General features: G+C 39.3%; 1 protein-coding gene across 43 annotated transcripts in view; it reads left to right on the top strand.

Moving 5' to 3' along the window:
* Positions 1-21,654, top strand: part of DST (dystonin) — a 439,617-nt gene that overhangs the window by 148,201 nt on the left and 269,762 nt on the right. For all 43 annotated transcript variants that reach the window (XR_010599478.1, XR_010599479.1, XM_065587877.1 and 40 more), the window contains one exon: positions 8,410-8,471. Coding sequence is in view for 41 of the 43 variants with exons in the window: in XM_065587877.1 (XP_065443949.1) it covers positions 8,410-8,471 (62 nt within the window). In the remaining 2 variants the exon portion in view is untranslated. The remainder of the gene's footprint in view (positions 1-8,409; positions 8,472-21,654) is intronic.

Below are 21,654 nucleotides of genomic sequence, written 5' to 3'. Positions count from 1 at the left end.
AAGAGCACTGAATAAGCAGGGGTCCTATGCCCCTTCCACAGGTAACCCTGTTATGCTCATACAAAGCACACGGGATCTTTATAGAAGAAGGTAAATACACACAGCGTTTATTGAGAATACCACAGTAGCATATGCTTTACACACACACACACACACACACACACACACACACACACACACACACACACACACACACACACACACACACACACACACACTCTCTCTCTCTCTCTCTCTCTCTCTCTCCTGCAGTGATGTTTATAGTTACCAGTCCAGAGTCTGGATCAATCTAGTGGCCAGCCAGATTGGTCGCAGAGGGGAGCGGGGTTCTATTGGTCGCGATCCGATGCTCCTGGAGTGTGGCAAGACGAACCCAAAGTCCTATGGCAAAGCACCCTGTTCTTATAGGATTTCTTCTCTGTTGAAGCCTATGGATTCTGCTGTGTCACTTTGTGACCGATTACTTCTTAATTGGTGTAAACATTCCAATACACCTCCGAGAGGGTCATCCTGTTCTTTGTTCCGATTTAATCAATTGTCTTTAGGGGTGCCAGCCTTTACCTCAGGGTCGTCAATCTGCCCTTCCTTATGGATGCGTGTTGATGATTCTTTGATGTCCTTTAAGTTTCTTCACTCCTTCTTCCTTGACTCTGGCTATAACAATGGCCTTCACACCTTATCTTTTTCTAATGCATACATTCCTCATTCACACAAACAGATTGAGAATACAAACAGTAGTATTTTATATTGAGCAAAAGGGCATTGCAACTTAAACCTTGCTAAGTTTTACAATCAATAACCAAGCCAATTTACATTGAGACCCAGGCCTTCAATGTTCCTCTAAGCTACTTAACATAGACACAATAGAGAATCCTGTCTCTTACTTCCTAATTTGTAATGCATATAGGAAACCATAGTTTTATAACTTATTCTAAAACAAAAGGATGACCATAATTAGTCATAAGGATTGTTCTGGTCTGTCATTCCTTTCTGCTATTCAAAAAGGGTGGCTGACAGGATGAAATCAAATCATACATTAATTCTCATAGTACATTATAAAATCCAGCTCCTACAACTCTAATTCTGGAATTTCCTAGCTTCTGAATGCTTAAATTTGCAACTTTAATAATGTTCTTTTAATATTTTTGTGTGTCTATGTATATACATGTAATTAGAAATTAAGGTTGTATATGCAGAAAAAATGGATGATGTCATACACAAATAAGGGAGAAAGGGGAATCAGAGCTCTTTACATCACTTGGATGAATGCAGAAGCCCCTGTCCTCAATCTGAGCATTCCTTCAGGTGAGAAGAAATCCGTACAGCAGCAGAATGGTTGAGCGAAGCAAGGAGCTGTCCAAGAAGTGATTGGGGTTTTGTTTGCAGATCTGTGACTGGTGGGGGCAGGGGTACACTGACGTTTAATCTCTCTTCATCAGTAGAATGAAGAAAGAGGTAGAGAAATTCTTTAGCCAGTGTTGAAAAATAGAGATAAGGGACATTTTTTAGCTATGTCCTCCTCACCTTTTCTAATTACAAAGACTCTATGAAAATATAAGACTGATGGTACTTATTTACCCCAATCAAACCTGTTTCACAAACCTTCTGTCCAACTCTTCCAAGCTGTTGTCCAGGTTGCCTCAGATTCTGGGTCAATTTGTTATTTGGCCCATCATTCAAAGCTTGGCGGATAAATTATCACAGCCTGTCAGAAAGCTTGGCTTGCCATACAGAATACATTGTAACTTACGAAAAGCTACCTCCTGGATTAACTCAGAATCTTCCTCTGAGAGGGAAATTTGGCCTTTTTCTATAGCAGATACTACAGGTCTCATTGTGGATGCATTCTTGGATGTGACTGGAAAAGGGTACAAAATGCTGTGATATTGTATGCCTTGCCAATTAGTTCAGTTCTGCAGCTCTCCCACTGTGTTTCTCATATAGAATATTTATTTAGGGTCAGATACTTGATTTCTGGTAAGCCCTTTACACTACTGCCTTGTCTTAACACATGGTCTTAACACATAGTGGAATCCTCAGTTGCTTCTCCCTATGCTGGCATCAGGGGTATTCTGGGAAGTGTCAGGTGGGGTTGATCCTTGCTAGTGGGTAGCTTCTTGGGAAGTTGCTCTAACTTGCAGCAGTGGCTGTTTATGTCCTAGGCAGCTCCTGTGACAGGTGGGATGGAGCAGAGAGATGGCAGAAAGCTGCACTGGTGTACCTGGGGATAGAGTCATAGAATCGTAGGACTGGAAAGGCTCTCTTGAGGTCATCTAGTCCAGTCCCCTGCACTCATGGCAGGATTAAGTATTATCTAGACCATCCCTGACTGATATTTGTCTAACCTGCTCTTAAAAATCTCCAATGATGGAGATTCCACAATCTCCTTAGGCAATTTATTCCAGTACTTAACCACCCTGACAGGAAATTTTTCCTAGTGTCCAACCTAAACAGCCCTTGCTGCAATTTAAGCTAACTGCTTCTTGTACTATCCTCAGAGGTTAATGAGAACAATTTTTCTCCCTCCTCCTTGTAACAACCTTTTATGTACTCGAAAACTGTTATCATGTCCCCTCTGTCTTCTCTTCTCCAGACTAAACAAACCCAATTTTTTCAATCTTCCCTCATAGTTCATGTTTTCTAGACCTTTAATCATTTTTGTTGCTCTTCTCTGGACTTTCTCCAATTTGTCCACATCTTTCCTGAAATGTGGTGCCCAGAAGTGGACACAATACTCGAGTTGAACCCTTATCAGAGCAGAATAGAGCAGAAGAATTACTTATCGTGTTTTGCTTACAACACTCCTGCTAATACACCCCAGAATGATGTTTACTTTTTTGCAACAGTGTTACACAGTTGATTCATATTTAGCTTGTGATACACTATGACCCCCACGTCCCTTTCTGTAGTACTCCTTCCTAGGTAATCATTTCCCATTTTGTATGTGTGCAACTGATTGTTCCTTCCTAAGTGGAGTACTTTGCATTTGTCCTCATTGAATTTCATCTTGTTTACTTCAGACCATTTCTCTAGTTTGTTCAGATCATTTTGAATTTTAATTCTATCCTCCAAAGCACTTGCAACCCCTCCCAGCTTGGTATCATCCGCAAATTTTATAAGTTTACTCTTTATGCCATTATCTAAATCATTTGATGAAGATATTGAACAGAACCGGACCCAGAACTGATCCCTGCGGGACCCCACTTGTTACGCCCTTCCAGCATGACTGTGAACCACTGATAACTACTCTCTTGGAACGCTTTTCCAACCAGTTATGAACCCACCTTATAGTAGTTCCATCTAGGTTACATTTCCCTAGTTTGTTTATGAACAAATTAAGAGTTCTGGCCCTTTGAGTTTATCTGCATGGATTAGTGGATTTGATCATCAGATGCATCTTAACTGCAAAATCTGGATTTTTTACAGATCTCCTGATGTGAAATCTACACAGAGTACTAGTACATTCTAGCTTGGGATAGTTAAGGTGGATGTTGATTGGTTCATTCTGTAGAAATTTTTCCTGGAATTTGTGGAGGGAGAAACTGAGGAGCCTTTCAGGCATAGAAACTCATGCGGTGCTGTGTCTCTATATGCCTGATTATTGAGGGGACACGGAAAAGTCTGTCCACTAGAACTGGTGAATTTGCAGAAACTCAGTTTAATCAATGAATTATTATTTATCTATATTATGGTAGCTTCCACAAGTTGCTAGGTACTGTTCATATGTACAGGAAGACACAGCCCCTGCTTTGAAGAGCTCGCAAACTGAACTCTCATTTGTAATTACAAATTTAAAGTTAAAATAAGACAAATATATTTAATGTAATATATTTCATTTTCTTATGAATGAAATGCATAGGGCTAGTATTCTGCCTGCTCTAACAGCAGTCAGGACGGATGTTTGCTAATGTTTGTTTAAAAAAGGGGAGTTACTACTTTTCCATCTACCAGGAGGAGCCTCAATCGTCACTCTGACTTCTCTTTCCTGCAAAGAAAATACAGAAACCCTTTGACGTTTGAAAGTGAAGTTTCGGGAACTTATCTGCAAGTTTTCCTAAAGAATGATGGGGCAGTTCTTTAAACATGTGGAGGAATGGACTACAAAAATGGTGGAACTAATGTGCTGTATGGGTTAGTAGTACAGTATTTACAATGGTTTGCATTTTCCAGACTTATAGTAGCATGTTTGCTTTGGAAAGGAAAGTTGTAAGACCTGCAATAGGTAGCATAGCAGAGCTGTTACACTCTGAGAAATTTCTCAGAAATCATGAAAGAGCAAGTGCTATCACTCTTTAGAGACTTTCATACAGTAGGTTGAGTTTCATTTCTGAATTTTATATTTATACCACAGTGTTTAAAGTTGTCATAGTCTTTAATCATTGCATACAGTATGCCTAGTTTGCTATGTTTTGTTTTGAGATCAGGCAGGTTAAATGCATTTCTGAAGAGGATGGTCTTTACCAAAACTATATTAAAGTTGTTTGTCTCTATCTTTTTCGTGTCTTTAACAGCTGACAGTTTTTTGCCACACTACATTTTTGTGTTCATCATAGGTGAATTGACAGTGCATTGATATACAAAATTGTTCCTTAATTAAATAGTTTCCTAAGGAATATATATTATAGGCAGCAGTGTTTTACATGTTTTAATATTTAAAATAGACTTAAAATTAACACTACAGATTATAACAGGGAACAAAGTGCATTTTTTAGTCATATTGTTGTGATGGTAGCATTGCCCTAAATACTAACTTTTGTTGTAGTCATAACTGGTTCATGCAACCAAAACAGGGACACATTTGTAACCTGGGAGCTGGAATATTAAATCGCATAATCTGGAGAACTCACATTAATTTTAAATAGCTATCCATAACAAAATAGTTAAAACTGTTAATATTTCTGATTTTCTATCATTTCTGAGTAATACAGTTTTTTATACTCCACATTTACCAAGGATTCTTGCTTATTATGGTAAATTACTGACACCAAGAATGCTGAATTACTAAATGAAGGTTATAAAAAACTTTATATGTGGGAAAGAGACCAATTAATTTGCCAATTTTTTTCTCAAATATTGCTTGTTGTGCCCCTTACTTTTGTCACACATCTTGGGGGCCTGTGTTGCACATCAGGGTCTGGAAAGCTTGAGAGCTTTGAATGAACGCTGCCTATATACCATATATCCACATTACATTTCAATCCCCACCATAATCACCTACATTTAACAATGTCTGTTTCAACACTCAGAATGTTTCATTCTCTGGGTTGCAGTTGTCCAAGTGGAATGATTTTTTTTCATGTGTTAAATAAGTCTTAATATGTCAGTTCTGCTGCCTTAGACTGTCAGAATCATAAAGACTCTCATTAGCCCTCTTGGTCATGACAGTAGCTGAGGAAGAAATCTTGCTCTGATATCTGGCCTCTTTGCTTCACACCCTCAAACACACTACAAATGGTCCCAAATCAATGAATAAGCGGCAGTCCCATTGTACAAGGAGCTCAAGGGAGAGAATCTCTCAAGCTTGCACAGGTGGAGTGCATTCCTGTGTACCATGAAGCTCCTGCTTCGTGGGATCCCCCTGCTGTGTTTATGGATGGGGCTGATGGATCCACCCCTGTAGAGATCTCTTGGCCATTGACCTCCTATTATGGCGGTAAATGATACATTAGCTCTCAGGCTAGACTAGTGGTTGCAGGACAGCTCTATAGTCTTCGGTATGTGGAGAAGGATTTCTTTAGCCCACTTACTGCCAAGACATCCACCTCTTGGGTGGGCCCTCTCATTACGTCCAGATATTATGAGCAGCATTTGCCTGTAATGAATAAGAACATTTGCTGGTGTACATAGCACCTTTCATGTGAAGATCCCAAAACGCGTTACAAAGGTGGCTAAGTATTATGATTCCCAGTATAACCTGACCCTGATGCACACATAGGTAAATGACTTGCTGAAAATCACATTAAGAAGTAGAGTTCAGGTCTCCTAATTTCCAGACAGGATTCACTTTCCCTAGATTAGAAGATGACTGAGGTGATAATTTATAAGTCAAGGTCTGAGCTGTAGTGAAACTAAACATATATGATTCCTTGTTTTTCAGTTGTATAGTTTATTATTTTCAGGGTAAAAAGAGAGAGATCCTGCTGTACATATACATTTTATTTCCTTCTAAGCACAATATACAGATCATCATCACTGTATACATTGGTATTGCTTGTTATTTATTAATATGTGGCTTTCTTTTCAGAGTTGCTGAGCACCCACAAGTCCCACTGATGTCAATGGGAACTAAAGGTGCCCAGCTCCTTTGAAAATCAAGCCAATGATCTAAAATCTCAGATCATGTAATTAAAATTAACTCAGCTCTACATATTGTTTTATGGCCAGTTGAAGTCAGTGTAGATTTATATTAGCAAAAGTAAAATCAGAGCATGTCAGGCTCTGAGTAGGATATGGCGCAGAGCCAATTTACACTAAGGGGAAGTCCAGTTGGAGCATATCTGCTGTGCAGCCTGCTCATAGACTCATAGACTCATAGACTTTAAGGTCAGAAGGGACCATTATGATCATCTAGTCTGACCTCCCGCATGATGCAGGCCACAAAGCCGTCCCAACCCTTTCCCTTGACTCTGCTGTTGAAGTCTCCAAATCCTGTGGTTTAGAGACTTCAAGTAGCAGAGAATCCTCCAGCTAGTGACCCCTGCCCCATGCTGCGGAGGAAGACGAAAAACCTCCAGGGCCTCTGCCAATCTACCCTGGAGGAAAATTCCTTCCCGACCCCAAATATGGCGATCAGTAGAACCCCGAGCATGTAGGCAAGATTCTCCAGCCAGACCCTCATAGGCCTTTGATACTATTTACCAGCGATGGCACACTGTTCATTTGACTGAAATCATGTTATCCCATTAAACCATTCCCTCCATAAACTTATCTAGCTTAATCTTAAAACCAGACAGGTCCTTCGCCCCCACCGTTTCCCTCGGAAGGCTGTTCCAATATTTCACCCCTCTGACGGTCAGAAACCTTCGTCTAATTTCAAGCCTAAACTTCCCCACGGCCAGTTTATATCCATTTGTTCTCGTGTCCACATTAGTACTGAGCTGAAACATTAGTACTGAGCTGAAATAACTGCTCTCCCATGGTAGGCCAGCTCTAGTAATTGGTGCATGAGCAGCTTCACTGCTTCACCCACCTTTTGCAAGAGGGCAGCCACTGCCCGAAAGTTATAACAAGGGTAACAACTGTGTCCTTACCTTGTGCACGGGCTGCAGAAAGAGGTAGAGGCTCCTGGCACCCTCCTCCATTTTGCAGGCCTGCTGAGGCCATCTAATCTTAAATTTAGAATAATGTTGTCTAGTGATTACACAGTATGTTTGAGTCTGCAGTTCATATTAGATTTCTGCTTGGATTTTAGTCCATGATTGAGGTGGGAAACCTTATCTTGCCCTTTATGCATAGATGTAGGAAATCTGTTCTGATCAGTGATATGGAAGGGAGCAAACATTAAAGTGAGATTTGAACAGTTTGTTTTTGCTATCTATCATTTTAGGAATACCTCTCACCACCCACATACCTCTTTTCCTTTGTAGCCCAATATAAAAGATCCTGATTCTTTAATGTGACCATTGGAAGTGCCTATTCATACTTTCCATCCAGAGATGGGATAAAATCTTACTGTTTTATTCTGTTGCTTCCATTCTGTTGCCTCAGTCTTTTGGGGAAATCTGCTAATACTAACAACTCCCACCTAAGAAAGTACTGGCAGCTGGAGCCTCATGCCAGTGTAGTGAACATCCATTCCCACATTTAGGGCTGGAAGAATTCAAGACTATACAACCTTTAAATGAAAGTGCCTCACACTCCTGCATATTGGAACAGGAGGGTCCCATGATCAACAAGTATTTTGTTGTCAAATAACTAGTCAATAGTCTTTCTGTTGGCAAATGGTTTAATGATTAATTAGATTTTACAGGGCCTACCCCAAGTGGTCATGGCTCTTATTATATGCACCTTAGTCCCTTTAGTGGAACCTTGAGAATAGAAGGCCAAAGTCTTTGTTCTGGGGAGTGATCTTCCTGATAGTATTACTAACAGAAGAGAAGGAGACACGCTGATCTTACTGTAGAGGAGAACTGATATTTTGCATGCAAAAAGCTTTAATTTGACTTGGCCTAAGCAAATATTTTGTATTAAAATGAGATATTGCAAGAACATTTGTACACAAAAACACTGCTGTTATATATAGTGCCACTTAAATTAGTTCATGTAGCTGTCTCACAGATTTTCTCTCTTCTAACATTACCAGAGTGTTCATTTGTAAATATTAATAAAATCAGCAATGCAGAACCTTTTGCAGTGCTATATTATTTTTAGAGCTATTGAAAACTCTTTTTCCCCTTTTTCCTTCCCCAGATGAACGGGACAAAGTACAAAAGAAAACCTTCACAAAATGGATAAATCAACACCTCATGAAGGTCAGTTTATGTTTCTGTCATACCAGTGACATGGAATATTACCTTGGGTGAATGTGGGTTTACTAAACATTTGATATGAGGCTGCAGTAGTGTTGCTGCGGAACAAAGAATGCAAGAGAGGAAGATTTTGAGGTTTTGGGGGGTAATGGAGAAAATGAAGCATCACTGCTGTTAACTTTTTTGGTCCTAGCAAATGCATTTGCCCTAAGTGCTAGAGCATCTCAGATGGCAGCGTGATTTGAGTGTTTATGTATGACATTAAAATGATTCAGTTTTCTTTGGAGAAGGAACTAAGTTGGTTAATTTGTGAGGAGGGAAGTGTCCTTTAGCATTATGAATCTGGACCACTCGAGGGGCATCAATGTGCTGTTCATGGTTTAGAAATCAATGCTTTCTAAAGATTAAAATATTTTTTCAGCTGCTTTCTTGTGGATGGCAGTGAACTTAGCCCCAGGGACAGCGCATATCATTTTAGCAACATGTGCAGCTTTTAGTCAACGGAGAATTGAAGGCTGTGAGTTCACCTTCACAGCGTTGCCCTTCAGCTCTAAATTCAATCTGCTGTTTCATTGCCAACCGTCTAGCCCAGACATTTCTTTGGAGGAACAGATTTTGTGATTGTTTCATGTAACTTGCTTTGCCAGTAGTGTAAGGCAAAGATTGAATTCATATGTGAGTCACATTAAATTAAAATGTATCTTCAAACTGTCAGAACTAAGGTTTAATTAGTGAGAGTAATATTGAAACACCATTGCAAAGGTTTGCTTATGTTCACATTTTGTGAAACATGTCACCTACATTTTTCTGGCTTATTTAATCATTTTGTCATCTCTCTTTGCTGTGGCTGCACTGAGGATACTGGAGGAGTTTTAGATACTTTCTGCTGCAGAATTGGAAGTGTGTTACCAATCTTTGCAGTCGATTCCCTTTACATTTTTTCACTTGAGCTCCTTGAGTTTTTAGAAGATGCAACCGAAACCAAACCTGCTGGTGAATCTAAACACATGAAACTCTGAATCCTAATAGAGTTCTGTTTTTGTATATTCTAAAAAATTTGAGGCACACAACCTCCCGCCAAGTGAGCAACCTGGCAACTCAGCAGAACTCAAAGATCCACAATAAAATCTGATCAAAATCCTGTGGAACCCAATCTTTCCTTCGAAGCAGATTTTTCTTCTAAGCTGTTACGTAAGTCCCTCCTGGCACCATGACTCCCTCAAGAGCTGTTCTGTCATTAGCTTCCCCACTGCAGCTGTGCACTACCTCTTCCTGAGTAGGGTGGGATAGAAGTCATGAAGGGATCGTGAAAGCTGGTCATGCCAACAGTATCTTGTGGCTGGATTGCCGCTTGTAGATGTGCCAGACTCTGAGGAAACGTGCTCTGGATAACAGCTGCTCCACAGCTCCCCATTCACTCTGACACCTCAGCCCCACAAATCCCCAAATGAGCATGTGTCCCTGTAGAGGGACTTCTGACAGCTAATGAGAAGGGGCAGCATGCTGCAGAGTGGCTACTCCCCTTTCTGTGATTTTATTGTGTATGTGAATGTATAAGAAATTTGCCCATTGTCCCAGGGTCTAGGCAACCCCAACATACATTAGTAACAGACTGCCAACAATTGGCAGCAAAAAGGCAATCCTCAGATTAACTGCCATGCATTTGTCCCTATAATTTTAGATAATTGCTGCCTTGTTTCAGAGGCTGTTAATCTTTTTCTGTACTAGAGATGCAGTTTAAAGATATGGTTTTAATTTTGTGTGTGAGGCGGGGGAGGAGAGATTACATATCTGGGGTCTCTTCAAGAGTGTCCTTTAATACAAAATTTAAAGTAATTGTAAATACAAACAGAAATATCTAGTAAACAAATATTTATCAGAAATTGTAATTAAATACATCCTACTGTATCATTCTATTTAAATGGGCCTTAAAGTTTAAGACCTCGAATTTGGATTTTTGTAAACATAAAATTTAAATAAATAAGGTTTTTGTCTAAGCTAATAAGGCTAGAAATAGTGGAAACTGTTCTTTCTTTCTTTCTTTCTTTCTTTCTTTCTTTCTTTCTTTCTTTAGCTGAACATTCTCTTGCAGTGTTTTGAAGCCTAAAACCACACTGTCATGAGAGTCATGTTAGGGAGCCTGGACCCAGTCTTGCTCCCGATCTAGTTTATGTGGGTTTGCCACTGATTTCAGTGGTGGAAGGTTGGGCCCAACTACTATAAACAAGAGTGAAATGGACCAGTCCATTTTCATTGGCCAAGCTGAGAGAAATGCACAAAGTAATCAAATAGCATGTATGATGAAAAGGTAACTGTAGGTTTCAAAAATTATTTCAGTTTTAGTAATCTGAGATGTCAACAGTAACAGAGTTAAGGGCTGTATTTTTAAAAAAATACGTGGCTGATACTGGGCCCCATTTGGCCCCTGTACACATCTCTGGTCGTAAGGGTTCTGCAACCCACTGGGAAACATTCTCCTAGTACAGAAGCAGTGTAAGGCTGCCATATACAGCTCTGTGCTGCCCCTTTCATAGCACAGGAAAGGATAAATCAGAGACAGACAAAGGAATCTTCATAATCCAGAGGTGGCAGTCCCAGAATCAGGTTATAAATCAACTCTTGCATCCCCATAATCCCTGTGCTGTGCCTCTTATGAGATGCAGCACATGCTGTGTCCCTGTGAGTTTTGTTAGCAGGGCCCTTGAAGTTCATACATACTGCATTCAATTAAAGCATTTTCTTCTTTCATTGTATTCATGAACACACACAACCATTATAGCCAAAAACATAGTATGTTTTTATTTTTTTTTTCCTGTTACTGTTGTAGTTCTTTTGTGGGAAGATTAATGACTTTGAGATTTATAAACTACCTCTTGGAAAGATACATTTGAAGTGATTTAGGCCCTGCTTTTGCAAAGGGATATGGATAAGCAGACCCAATTAGTCCTATTGAGAGCCTTTGTGAGGTCAGTGGCCTTAGGCCTTGATCTTGCAAACGCTTCTGCAGGTGACTAACTGTATGCATGTGTATCACTGGCCTTCATTTTCATCTCATTTTAGGATTACAGCAAAGGATGCTTAATATACATAAATACAATATTTGGCTATATATTTTCTGTTCACATGAACTTTCTGACATCATCTCCTTCTTAACTCAGGTGATAAATTGATCAAATTTATCAGAGTTCTGTTTTTACTCCAGTATTTCTAAAGGCAAGTGCTTGCATGAAGATATAAAAATAAAGAGTGCCATAAAACATTCTTTTAGGACAGCACAGACCCAAGAAAATATTAAGGACATCTTTTGTAGTGAAGGAAATACAGCCAAATGTACTGGTAGTGTATGTGGATGAATCTTGAGTGAAGTCAAGAGAGCTGTACTTGCTTATGCATTATGGGTGAGTTTGACCCATAGTTTCTAGCTTTGTTATACTGGATTCAGTACAACATACTTGCATATATACCTTCCATAATCTGTTGCAGAAGCTAGCTATATACTTTATCTATTGCCGTGTTGGCCCGTAATTCAAACTGAAAAGAGAAGATGAAGAGAGGCCAAGAAAAGCATTTGAGTGTGATAGTGGTATGGAATCCTGACAATAAGTGAGGGGACTTGCCGCACTTTTCTTCATCTTCTCCTTTCCCCTTCTCCCCTTCTTTTTGCTCCTTCCTTCCTTCCTTCCTTCCTTCCTTCCTTCCTTCCTTCCTTCCTTCCTTCTTTTCCGTTCTCTGCCCACTTGTTGCCATGCTTTCCTCCTCCTCCTCCTTTCTCCCCAGGAGAAATTAACCTGTTCTTTCCTTCTCACAGAATGTCCTTAGTGGAATGTCACACTTTTACACCTGCTCAGTGTACATCCCAAACAGATTCACTAAGAGTAAGTCAAAAGTGTGATCCTCCCACTGGCATCAAAACCCTGTTAGCAGTCATCCAATGGAAATCCCTTAAAATTTGGTGGGATCCTAAGTAGGGGGTGGGAATCACTGTCCCTTTAATTATGTCCAGGTATGTAAAATCTTGGCACTTAGGCCTGGATTCAAAGCACCTAAGCTCATGCTGAACTTTAAGCCTGAGGGTTTGTCCACATGGAGGCTTAAGGCAGGTCTACACTACCGCTTAAGTCAATCTAACTTATATCGCTCAGGTGTGTGAAAAAGACACCCCCACGAGCGATGCAACTTACAGTGGCCTAAGCACTGTCCACACCAGCGCTGTGTTGGCAGGAGACGCTACATCGGCACAGCTGCATCCGTCTTCACCAGACACACATTGGTGCAGCTGTGCCAATGTAGCACTTCTAGTGTAGACCTGCCGTTAGTGTGTGGCAAGCCAGGATGTGAATGTACAGTGCTGTAGCTTGCCACACAGCATCAGGGTCCACATGTTGACTTACTGCTCGGCATGCTAGTCAGCTGTGAATATACCCCCAGGCTTGCTGTGTACTGTCTCCATATGGACAAGTTCTGAGAGTAATCCCATCCCTATTCAGCAGAAAACCTAGGCATGTGCTTAAAATTAAGCATGTGATTAAATGCTTTGCTGAGCTAGGGACATAGATATTACCATGAGAGACACCTTAGAAATTCCTGAGATAGTTTAGATCTAGGCTCCTAAATAAAATAATTATATTAATTGCAAATGTAAAGTAAACTTTTCAAAACATTGACATATTTCACAGTTATTAGAACCAAAGGGATTGCCATTCAATATTTTGCAATGCTGACATTCCTTTCCTTTCAGTTCATTATCAATCTGATAGAGCTGATTAGAATCCTGTTTAAAAACTAACGGTAATGTTGACATACATTCTGAAGAAGTGACATCTTGGACTTTATACTCTACTAATACCATGGAATATATTTCTTTAAAAAAACTCACATTATTTGTTAGTTGTTCAGAGGAGCATTCATTTTATGCAATAACTGGCACAGTGTGAGATTTGGATGAAGGTCTTGAGCTTTTACTACTTGAAACATTTTTGTGGTGTAGCAGGTGTTTTGACTTTTGTAGAGCAATGAGTAGTACATTAAATCACATTACTTTTCTATAGTGAATAGTCAACAACTGACACACCAAAGTGGCTAAATTTGTCAGACAAAGAGGTTTTCTTCTCAGATATCTGTAAAAATGGTCCTAAGCATCTGGGGTGAGAGTCAATGTACTTTGGAGCCAAAGACTGTTTCCTGACTTCAGTGAGAATTGGTTCCAAGGCCCCTGATGTCTAAGGGCACAGGGAAGAATAAAAAAAAAAAAGGGTGATATTACAGGCTTGAAATGAGAAGGATGGGGAAAGAAAAAAATGAGTAGATAGAGAAGAGAGTAAGATTAAAGGAAGAGAGAAGAGCATGAGAGAATAAGACCACCTTGTCTCCTCCTCTTCTCTCTCTTTCTGTATCTCCTTTCTGAAACACATATTTAAAAAAAAAATTCTGCAGCAACACACACCTGCCCCCCAAGAATAAATGTGTTATTTTTAAATAAGGTGCTCCAGGGTTTCAGCATCAGAAATAATGACAAAGTATTGAAAAATAGGGCTTTAGTGCCAGGTAGCAAAGAGCAATTAAACAAATATTTTCAGAGCTCCTTACTTTCAAAGCAAACACAAACATATAGCACTTGAACTCCAAAATATCCTCTCCAAAAAACAAAAACAAAAAAGAGAAATGAAACACATTTCAGTCTTACCATTTCTACCAGACAAAGAGGTTGTAGAGCGCATCTTTTACAATCCTTGAAGAAGCAGGGTGGGACTCCTACCTCAGCAGAACACTTGGGATGAGAACTGTCTATCACCTGGCTAGAACACTACATCCCCAAGTATTGCTACCATGTGACCAGAACACAGGCTATCATTGACAATAGTCATTTGTTAGGTGCACACAATAGAGTGAATTATGCTGTATGTCTCCCCTGGATTCTCCATGGATTGTGCCCCAACCAGCAAGATCCTGGACATACTAGCTACCGTCCCTAAACAGATGTGATAGAAATTGTCCCGTAAATCACTACTTTAGGTCTTAGTGACAGTCAGCTGTACCTGCTGCACAATATACTTATAAAGCTTGTTCTGTGATTGTTTTTCATAATTATAAAAAATCTACAATTCTACAAAACGTCATCATTGTACCATACCAGAAGAAAGAAAGAAGTGCTTTGTAGATTGTAGTAGCAGTCTGTAATGCTGCAAAGACTGAATGAATAATAGAAACGTGACTCTATTGGTTCCTAATACCCCTAATGTAGCACATGGATTGTATAAGGCCACTTGGATCAATGACTTCATGGAATGTGTAGGTGGACATTTAGCTACATAGGGACCATTCCAATACAATGTAAACATTTCCTTGCTGAAAGTACACTGCGGAAAGTACACTGCAGCTTATCGAAATGGATAACATTGGTCAGCAGTATTTTCTTTTTAATAGCTTCATTTTGAAAATTCCAAATAAATACATACATTCACCTTTTGGCCTTACAGATATTTATATTGTACTTATTTTAATGGGTGGGGTTTTCCAACACACTCAGTGTTGGTCTAACTCTGAGGACCATGTTTCAAAAACTCTATCTGATAGCTCTTCATTTTCCAAACATGTTTTATAAAATCAAGTTTTAATTTTGTGTATATGAGGAAAAAACTGATACGAAAGACTTCTGGCTATGCAACAGGAAGAGAAAGCTACCCTGAGCAGATAAGGATTCTTCTCAGCTGGTGTTGCAAGGATGTCGGGGGTGTGGCCTAAGCATGCTGTGCTCGGGCAACCCCTGTCAGCATAATGGCCTCTTGAGGACTGTTACAAATTGGCATAATTCATAGCACTCCCAGGGCTGCTCTAAACTATGCTGGGTATAAGACCAGTTGAAAACTGATCTAAGGAACGGATAGCCCATGTGGAAGCAGAGAAAGAACTGACAGGAAGGAATTGCAATGCATGACAGTTCGTTAGCAAGAGTCAAGCTAACTGTAACCCTAATAACGCGAGATTTGTAGAAGCGAGGATTGTGTGAGGCGAGTGGGAAAGAACTGTGTGAGAAGTTGTTGCGACCTTGTGTAGATAATGTGTAGAAAATATTGTATGTAGGCTAGAGTCAAAACAAGTGAGAAAAATAAGATGGCCTATGTATAAACAAAATGCAGCTGTTGCTTGTTATTGTCTGTAATGAAAGGTATAAATGCTTGCTGTAATTGTTTACCTGTAGAGAGACCTGCTTAGCTCTCTCCCTCTGCGCAGTTGTGAGAGAAATAAAGCATCTGACTTGCTGTACCCAAACAAAAAGTGAGAACTGTGTTTTTCTCCGACACCCACATATAGCTCTTTGTGCCTGTCCCCTCCAGCTATGCTCACCACTTATTTACAGGGCATAGCTGAGAATTCAGATTTTTGTTTAGACCTTTCATATGTTTGAATAGTTCAGCAGGACCTACTGGCCTCTCAGCAGATGGAGAAAAGTTTTAGTTTCTCTGCATTAACTTATCTATTACATAGTTAGGCTTCACTTCAGAAATCTTGTGTGGCTGGAATTTGTCCCTTTGAGTGCCATCTTCTCTCAAAAGAATGTAAAAATAAGTTCCTGAGTAAATTTGTCATCAGCTGTTATTGGTTTAAGGCATGTTTGCCTTGCTCTTTCTTTCTTTTCCCTGCAAATTTGCATGCTGGTCTCAGAATCGATCACCACATTGTGTATCCTAGTTATTCAATAGTCTGTCACTCATAAGTAAAATCAATAGCATCTCCATTTTGTTTCACAGAATGCATGTCTGTTTGAGAAGCAGATGGAGAGCAACCTCAGAACTTTATTGCAGGTTGATGGATCTTTAGAATTGTAGAAAATATTAAGGAGGATGACTAGATAATTGTGAGACATTCCTATAGAATGCCAGGGACTGATTCAGAGTGTGAGATTATACAGAATTGCAGAGGCCTGCAAATTATAACACACATCAGTAACATCTGCCTACACACCAAATAAATAAAAATTATACAATAGATCTGAGGTTAATTTTATCATCCTTAATATATGCAAACTCAATTAGGAATTGGATTAAGATGGAGTGACTAAAAGAGAGATGCTAGCTAGCCTTATAAAATATGTTAAATAAATGTATATTTCTACAGTGTGCAACACTTTTGCTCTGTTTGAGTGTTTTATGACCCTTGTCACAGTTTTCTTTAATAACTGTTTTTATGTAGGTGCTCAGTTGCTTTAACAGAAATGAATAAATGTATATTAGATGTACAAGCATATCATGTTATTAATTAAAATCTGATGGAACAGAACCTTCAAATAATATTTTTCACCTGATGGTTGGTTGTGTGCTTAGCTGCTGTGTGGACATTTCCTAGATAGCAGTTAGTATCTGGTATCTTTGTTCTGTCATGTCAGTTTCTTTGAACATAAAATCTACCCATTACATGGATATATGACTATAGAATCATGTCAGTAACTTCCTTATAACCTAAGGTTCTCCCTTTTAACTCTAATTAGTGTAAAAAATAAAATACTTGGCCAAATGAAAAAGTACAGCAGTACTTTAAAAAGGAATGTAAATTCTTCTCCACAAAAAATGCCTAAAGACTTCTGCAGAAGCTTTGAAAGATTTCCCTATCCCACTTAGTATTGACACCAAGGGCTAAATGAAGCTCGATGGCTTTCAGTGTTCATTCACTGGATTACTTGTCTGTCTGTACCTCCTTTTTCCATTCTGTGGTCTCAGCTAATCAACCTGTATTTGATTTTGACAAGTATCCGCACTCCCTGCCAATGACCATGGACCAATGAGAAGGTCATATTATCCACATATAGGTGAAAAGTGAGAAATTTGGAAAGTTACATTATGTTATAAAGAAGAATGTTTGTTTCAGTAGGTACAGTGATTGTACTCCTACTGGGAGTTAAATTAACCATTTTGAAATATCAGTTAATTGTTTCTTATTTTCTCAGCACTAACTTACTTATCTATAGCAGGCTAATATATTAATTTATTAATTCATTCTCTTTTCTATGAGTTTATTATTTGCAATTAAGACTTGGTTAGCATGGAACTTAATTAAAATTTAATTATTTACCTTCTTGAGGTTTTACCAGATAAGATATAATTGTACCATCTGCAATTAAGTGTTGTTTTTTAATTAATTGTTAAATTATTCATTGAATTATACTTTATCTATACACTTCTGATCTATGCAAATGTAACTACTCATTTATTTATTAGTTTAGAAATATACCATCTTGATCCTGCTCCCACTGGAGCCAGCGTGAACTGTGCCACTGGTGCCGATGGGAGTAGTATAGGTTGGTATATTAGTACTCTGTACAAAGTGACATCGAACATCTAACGTTTCCCATACCACAGTATTTTACTCCACAGCTATATTTCCTAGACTTAGAGGGCCCATTTTTGTTCTCAGTTACCCTGAGTGTGACTGTAGAAGTGAGCATAAGGGAAGAATGGGGCTCAGAATTAAACACATTTATAACCCATGGAGAAGTAAATATTAAATTTTTAAGGGTGCCCACTGTGACTTGAATATCTAATCACGTATGTAAATGTATAGCTTCATTATGGGTTGGGTTTACAGAATAAGAATCTCAGTTTAAAGAAAGACAAATAATATTGGAAGTCTAGCTTCTAATTTCTAGCTAATTTCCCAAGAAAAACTACTACTAAAGTCAAGTGCTTTAATCAGAATAAAAACGTATCTGTTGATCTCATATTTTACCTGTGTAGACCTCAACAAAGTGACATGTTGTTCAGCTTTTCAAAAATGAAGTATGGTTACAGTATTCAGCCATTTTCTAATTACACAGTTGCTTTCTCATGCTGTGTGAATACCACTAAAAAAGTAAATGCCCTAGCTATTGTTCTATATATTCCAATGGGCACATTCCTGCATTTCTTACACACACACACACCCACACACCCACACCCACACCTCTCTTGTGGAAGTGAAGGGAAGTTTTGGGTATGCAAGGAATGCAGTATCAGGCCCTATATATAGGAAATATTGCGTTCAAGTCAGTGTGGTATTTGCTTACTTCGTAATGGTGTCCAGTCTAGGCATGTAATAATATTTGCTTTACATCCTTTAAAGTTCTCATAACTTTTAGCTTTTGATAGGAGTCCATTAACATTCCAGTTTAGTAATTTAAACAATTCATTTCTGATTAGTTACGCTATTATTGGCCCCATCCAGCAGTCCTCCTCTGGCAAAACAGTTTTCAAACATTGAATTCTCTTAGTTCCTCTCTGCAAAGATACTTTGTCAGACCTATATTAGTAATTTTGTTACACTAGTTAAGTCATCCTCTTTAGTGATCTTCAATCCCACGATTTCTCTTAGGATGTCCTATAGCACCAAAGCAACAGGCTGGGCTGTAATATGAAACCTGCTGATGTTTGCATAGGTGCAAGAACTAGGGATGCAGGGGATGCTGTAGCACCCCCTGGCTGGAAGTGGATTCCAGTATATACAAGGTTTACAGTTTGGTTCAATGGCTCTCAGCACCCCCATTATACAAATTGTTCCAGCACCCCTGAATGTTTGGTTGACATTCTTTATTAATCTATTTATGTGTTCCTTTTTTCTGCCCTTGTGACTCGCACACATATTTAAAGAGGCAAAATAAATGTCAGTTCTATCTTTGAACCTGATGGCATCCCACACTTCACTTATCTTCATAATCAGTATGCTGCAGGTATACATTAAACGAGCAAATGAAAAGGTCACTGTGAAGTGTATACTGAGAGCTTGTAATCCAAATGTGAGATTACGTGGGGAGGTTTAACAGTAGCTTTATAAACAGATATGCAGCTGAGTATCTGAAAAAGGGACTATGAGGTGGGAAACAGGCAGGGGGGTGCACCTGCTGGGAAGAAAATGGTGCACCTTGTAAGCATTAGTGATTTGAGTTGGGAGCACTAGTAGAATTGTACTATGTCACCAAGTGTACATGCTCTGGCATACTTCCTCCACGCCTCATGTTCAATGAGAACTGTTTGCAAAGTAGATGCTGTTTTGGGGAAGTCTGCTGGTACCAGAGCTGGTGGGATGCGTCTATCTCACACCTAAATTAATGTTGTAACGCTTTGGTCTATGGGTTTATAGCCATTGCATTTATTTATTTCAGGTAATAAAAATATACCAGAATAAAACATACTCTATGGGAATCAAGACTTTCACTTCTGATAGCATTATTATCTTTTCTGGATATTGGGGCAGGGAATGTGTCTTACTCAGTGTTTGGAAACTGCCTTGCACATGTTAGGTTCTACAGTAGTATACGTAATAATTTATAATCTTATGAGAGTTTCTGTAAATACTCAACAAAGAGTCATTTGGTTCTGCATAGCCTACATTAAGTGCTAAGGGGAGGGAAGTATTTTTACTGAATAGGGCCCCAGTTCCACAATTGGATCCGTATGAGTAGACCCCACTGAATTCAATGGAGTCCACACAGGCAGATGCCTGCTCGTATGTGGAGTCCTACTGAATTCTGTGAAGTTCTGCCCAGGGAATGAGGCCCACTCTCATAGATCTGATTTTTCCAGAGCCTGTAAAATTACTAGTATTTATATTGAGGAAAAAATGTGATGGTATGTGACTTGTCCAACTCACCAAAGTTGAGGCTAGTTCAGAATCTCTCTCCCATGCCCTTTAGGTCTGTGATCCTTCCACTACCTTAAAAAAAAAAACACCCCCCCCCCCCCCCCAAAACCTGGATATGAGATACAGGAAACAATTGCTAATTGATTCAATTAAAGGGCTACCATTATCTTAAAAATCATACTTTTGTTTATTTTTTACGTACTCTTGTTACAGACAACATCTGGGATTACTGCAGCTGAAAGAGATGAGAAAAATACTTTCCCTTATCTTTTTTCATATTGCTTGCTTTGTACACTTTGTGTATAGTTAATTTCACGTTGGCATCATATAGTCTTTTAGTTAGTTTTCTCTACATCAGTGGTTCTCAAACTATTCTTTTCGCGGACCACTTGAAAATTGCTGAGGGTGTTGGTGGACCACTTAATGATCTTTCCAAATGTTGTTTGTACCATTAGCTAACTATTGTAAAGCGCTTTGTATAAAAGCGCTATATAAATTTTTTTTATAATGCACGTTTTTTGGTTCTACAAATAAAGGCACACAACTCATATTTTAATATCAGTAGTCTTACCTTTCTAATGCGATGAATGTGCCCTCTTTCCCTGCCGAGGCAGCCCCCAAACTGGGGCTGTGAGGGAGGGGGGTCTCTCTCCTGCCACAGCAATCACAGAGCTGAGGCTGGGAAGGAGGGCCATCTCTCCCCGGCAGTTGCAGCCCTGGAGCTGGGGAAAGTCACCTTTCTCTGGCTGCTGCAGCCCGGCACGTCCCAAATTCCTCCCACCCCCTCTTCTCACCCCACTGCCCCCTCCCACCTACCCCCTATTCTCCCCCCCAAGGCCACCACCTCACCTTACATATGCATCTTCTCCAGGGTCCAGGCACCTAATTCATGGAGCCACACCTGCGCGGCTCCACTAATTAGGTGAGTGGCCCTTCATTTTCTTGTGTGCAGCCGCCAAGGTGCGCACCGTAGAGGGAACTATCTGCGGACCACCTGAATAGAGCTCGGACCACAGTTTGAGAACCTCTGCCCTACATGAATGGGTCTTTCACACAGGATGAGGGGAGAGAAAAATATTTTTAAATATCGGAAAATGTGATTGAACTATTGTCAGAAATTGGCGGTGAGAATCAGAGGCAGGTGTAGTAATTGAAACTTCTTTTAGCAGATTTTTAAATAAATTAGTTTTCAAACTGAATGTGTAAGCAGTATTACATGATTTTATCTAAGTAATGGATAGTGACTGTAAAGAGAATTGGCATGCTTGTTAATTAACTTGAATTCCTAGAATGTATTATTATTATGCTATATTTAAAAAAGACTTTTGCTAATTTACAACATCAAAGTATATGTGCTAAGGTGAAGAGTTGCAGAAAAAGGTTGGAAGAGATTGTTGTGTTAAACTTAAAAACAAAGCGGTAATAACTGCAGCTTGTCCAGCAAGTAAAGGATGACAAATGGAGTATTTCAGTGGTTGGTTTTGGGAACATTATTATGATTGTTTTAAGTTATTTGGTTGACAATAAATAACTAATGCAAAATGTGCTAACCACTTACATAATCGTCCTGTTTAGCCTG

This window comes from Chrysemys picta, chromosome 3 (assembly GCF_011386835.1).
Source record: "Chrysemys picta bellii isolate R12L10 chromosome 3, ASM1138683v2, whole genome shotgun sequence".
Lineage (NCBI taxonomy): Eukaryota > Metazoa > Chordata > Testudines > Emydidae > Chrysemys > Chrysemys picta.
The sequence above is the reverse complement of the archived record's forward strand: the minus strand, read 5'-3'. Positions and strand labels throughout refer to the sequence as shown.